Source organism: Monoraphidium neglectum (assembly GCF_000611645.1).
Source record: "Monoraphidium neglectum strain SAG 48.87 unplaced genomic scaffold scaffold02953, whole genome shotgun sequence".
NCBI lineage: Eukaryota > Viridiplantae > Chlorophyta > Chlorophyceae > Sphaeropleales > Selenastraceae > Monoraphidium > Monoraphidium neglectum.
Window position 1 is genome coordinate 5111 of NW_014010675.1, and position 2995 is coordinate 8105.

The window sequence follows — 2995 nt, forward strand, 5'->3', positions numbered from 1 at the left end:
TCTCTCCCTCTCTCTCTCTCTCTCTCTCTCTCTCTCTCGCTCTCTCTCTCTCTCTCTCTCTCTCACACACACACACACACACACACACACACTTATGCGCGCGCAGATACACAACACACTCACTACTACTCACCCAAATCTCAGAGCTGTTGCATGCAAATAGGCTCACCGGCGTTCACCCTCCGTCACCCAACCCCTCCTCAAATCTCTCACGCCCATGGCGCAGGTGTTCGGCCGGGACATCTCACGCTTCTGAGTGCTTCTGGGCTTTGAGAGTGTCGAGATTATTGCCCTACCCTGCCGCCTCGCCCCCTGGCGCCCTGTGCCGCTGGGCTGCCCAATCAATGGACAGCTGGTGTTGCGATACAACAGAGTTGGTGTTTGACAAGCGTCTGTGCTTGCTAGCGCGCCTCATGGGCCTGCAAACCCTGCCATGTGCACGCCTCTGCCGATGGCAAGTGGTCGCGTGCACCAGTGCATGTGAGGCGCGGGACCAGCATGACGGAGCGCCATACAGCGCGCTGACTAGGATGGGATGCGTGTGGGCGCATGCCAGACGCGCACAAAGAGCGAGAGGCCACTGCCCCAGCGCACGGAGCGCACACACACACACACAGATACACACTCTTCACACGCACAAGTCATCACGGGTGGGCCGCGCAACGCGCTGCCGCCCGGGCGCGTGGCGCATTGCCGCGTGCAGCACACACGTTGTTGATCGGCGTCCATTATGCTTTAGTCCCCGTGTGTTTATTGCCATCATACACAGCTCGCGGTGCGGGCACGGGGGGTCTCCGAGAGCCTTTCGCTGCAACTCTGCTGGTGAGCGTGCGGCTCAGCCGCAGGGGTACATGTTGCGCTTGTGCCACTTTTGCAGTGTAACGCTGCATCCCACTTGACCTGTGCGCGTGCGCGCCATGTCAGCTCGCAGTAAGCCATGGGCAGCGGCTTGATGAAGGGGCACACCGGCTGCGAAGGTCGGTCAACTTTCAGGGTTGACCAATGTGTGCTGACCGTGCGTTTGAACGCTGGAGCCACCAGCTGATATGTTTCATGCCTGAAGCCTGCGGACGCCGCCGTTCCGATATGGCATGGCGGGTCGCGAAGCCCGTTACCCTTTGTTCTGCAAACAGGATGGGGACTGAGGGGCGGCGGCTCGATCGCAGTCAACTGTTCCCATGCCCCTCCTTCCTGCCCTTGCATTGACCATATGACTGGGGTCGATGCGCCGAACATTTAACCTATTTTCCCGAATAGTCGCACATCATGCTGCACCGATCCAGCCACGCTTTGCAGCGGCATGCACGTGTGCAGGAACGACCATGCGTGGCACAACCTCGCCTCATAAAGAGACGCTGCGTAGTGCTGGCTGCTGCGGGCGAGGTGCGGCCCAGATCGCGGCGAAGTGATCGAGGCAGCCGCCTGGCCGGGCGGGTGACTATATGCCTATTATCGTCACAAAGTTTGCAGCATATTCATGTGTATTTCAGCTGACACCGCGCATGCTGCGCACCCGCACACCCGCTGACGCGGCACCGCAGGCCCACAAAGTGCTTGTTGTCGGCGGCGGCGGCCGCGAGCACGCGCTGGCTTGGAAGCTGGCGCAGTCTGACCTCTGCGGAGCGCTGTACTGCGCGCCGGGCAGCCCCGGGACGGCGGCGGAGCCTGGTGTTGAGAACGTAGCTGTTGATGTTTCGGACAACCAAGCGGTGAGACGCCCGTCAGTTTCGGATTCGGGCCCCGCCTCGCCGCCTGCCACGTGCGCAGAGCGCTCATTCTGAATGGCAGCACCGTCCAGAGTTGACTCGCAGCTGTTGTCGCATAAGCTCTCGCCGGAAGGGCGACACCGCCGGCGCCGCTTCAACCGGTCGACAGCCAAACAGCGCCGACCCGCCGAGACCCCACCCGCTCCCAACACGTTGCATTGCATCACATCATGCCACACGACATAGCACTACTTATCACATCGAGCTTTGCCAGCAGCGATGCGGAAACCCCCGAGAAAGGTTAAACCCCCATTTGGGGTAAAGCCCCTCATCCGCTCCTTCATCCGCTTCCCCCCTTTGAAAAGTTCAAAATGCGGGCGCTGCCCCTACAACTTCCACGACCCTCCATCCCCGGCCAGGTGGTTGACTTCTGTAAGGAGCGTGGCATTGATTTGGTGGTGGTCGGCCCCGAGGCCCCGCTCGTGGCCGGCCTGGCCGACGCATTAGGGGCGGCGGGCGTGCGCGCGTTCGGGCCGTCGGCGGCGGCGGCGCAGCTTGAGGGGTCGAAAAAGTTCATGAAGGTGGGGGGGCGGGCGGAGGGTTGTGGGTGTGTGGGCGTGGGCGTGGCGTGTGTGCTTGTTCGGTGTGCGTGTGGGTGCTGGAGGGGGTTGGTGCCGTCTGTGCGAGTGCGTGTGTGGGCGCACAGGCGCGCGCCTGCGTCAGAGCAGGAGAGGGCTTGTGTGCAGCGTCCCACCAGACCCGCTGTTTGGCCGCCCGCCCGCCCGCGCGGCGGCCCGTTTGCAGCGGGCGCGCAGGGCGGCGGGGCGGCGGATTACGTGTGATATCACGCGACGCGCCGCCGCCGCCCCTCGCCTCCCATCCCAGGACTTGTGCAAGAAGTATGACATCCCCACAGCAGCCTATGATGTCTTCAAAGACGCAGGTGAGCGGGAGCGCAGGGGGGGGGGATGAAACGCCGCAGGCACGCTCGTGCGCGCGCACACATACATACACACACTTACACACCCGCACAATCCCACACACACACAGGAACACTCACACACACACACACACACACATGCACCCACAAACAACGTCGCACCCACATCCGCACAACCCCACACCCATGCCCGCTAGATGCCGCCAAGCGGTACATCCGGCAGCAGGGGGCCCCCATCGTGGTCAAGGCCAGCGGCCTGGCGGCCGGCAAGGGGGTGATCGTGGCCGCTGACGTAGAGGAGGCGTGCGCTGCGGTGGACTCAATGCTTCTGGAGGGCGCCTTCGGCAGC

The 2995-nt window shown here is 62.9% G+C and overlaps 2 protein-coding genes across 2 annotated transcripts in view; both read left to right on the forward strand.

The window, feature by feature from the left end:
- The window catches only part of MNEG_11885 (NADH dehydrogenase, extrinsic), a gene marked incomplete at both ends in the record, with an annotated part of 5178 nt that extends 4922 nt beyond the window's left edge, over positions 1 to 256 (forward strand). The window contains one exon of the mRNA XM_014039642.1: positions 227 to 256. Within this exon, the coding sequence (XP_013895096.1) occupies positions 227 to 256 (30 nt within the window). The remainder of the gene's footprint in view (positions 1 to 226) is intronic.
- A 1246-nt stretch (positions 257 to 1502) lies between these two features.
- On the forward strand, positions 1503 to 1709 carry MNEG_11886 (hypothetical protein; the record flags this gene model as incomplete). The annotated part of the gene is made up of 1 exon (XM_014039643.1): positions 1503 to 1709. A coding segment is annotated over one exon (207 nt), but the record flags the coding sequence as incomplete, so codon positions are not given.
- Between the last annotated feature and the right edge of the window lie 1286 nt (positions 1710 to 2995).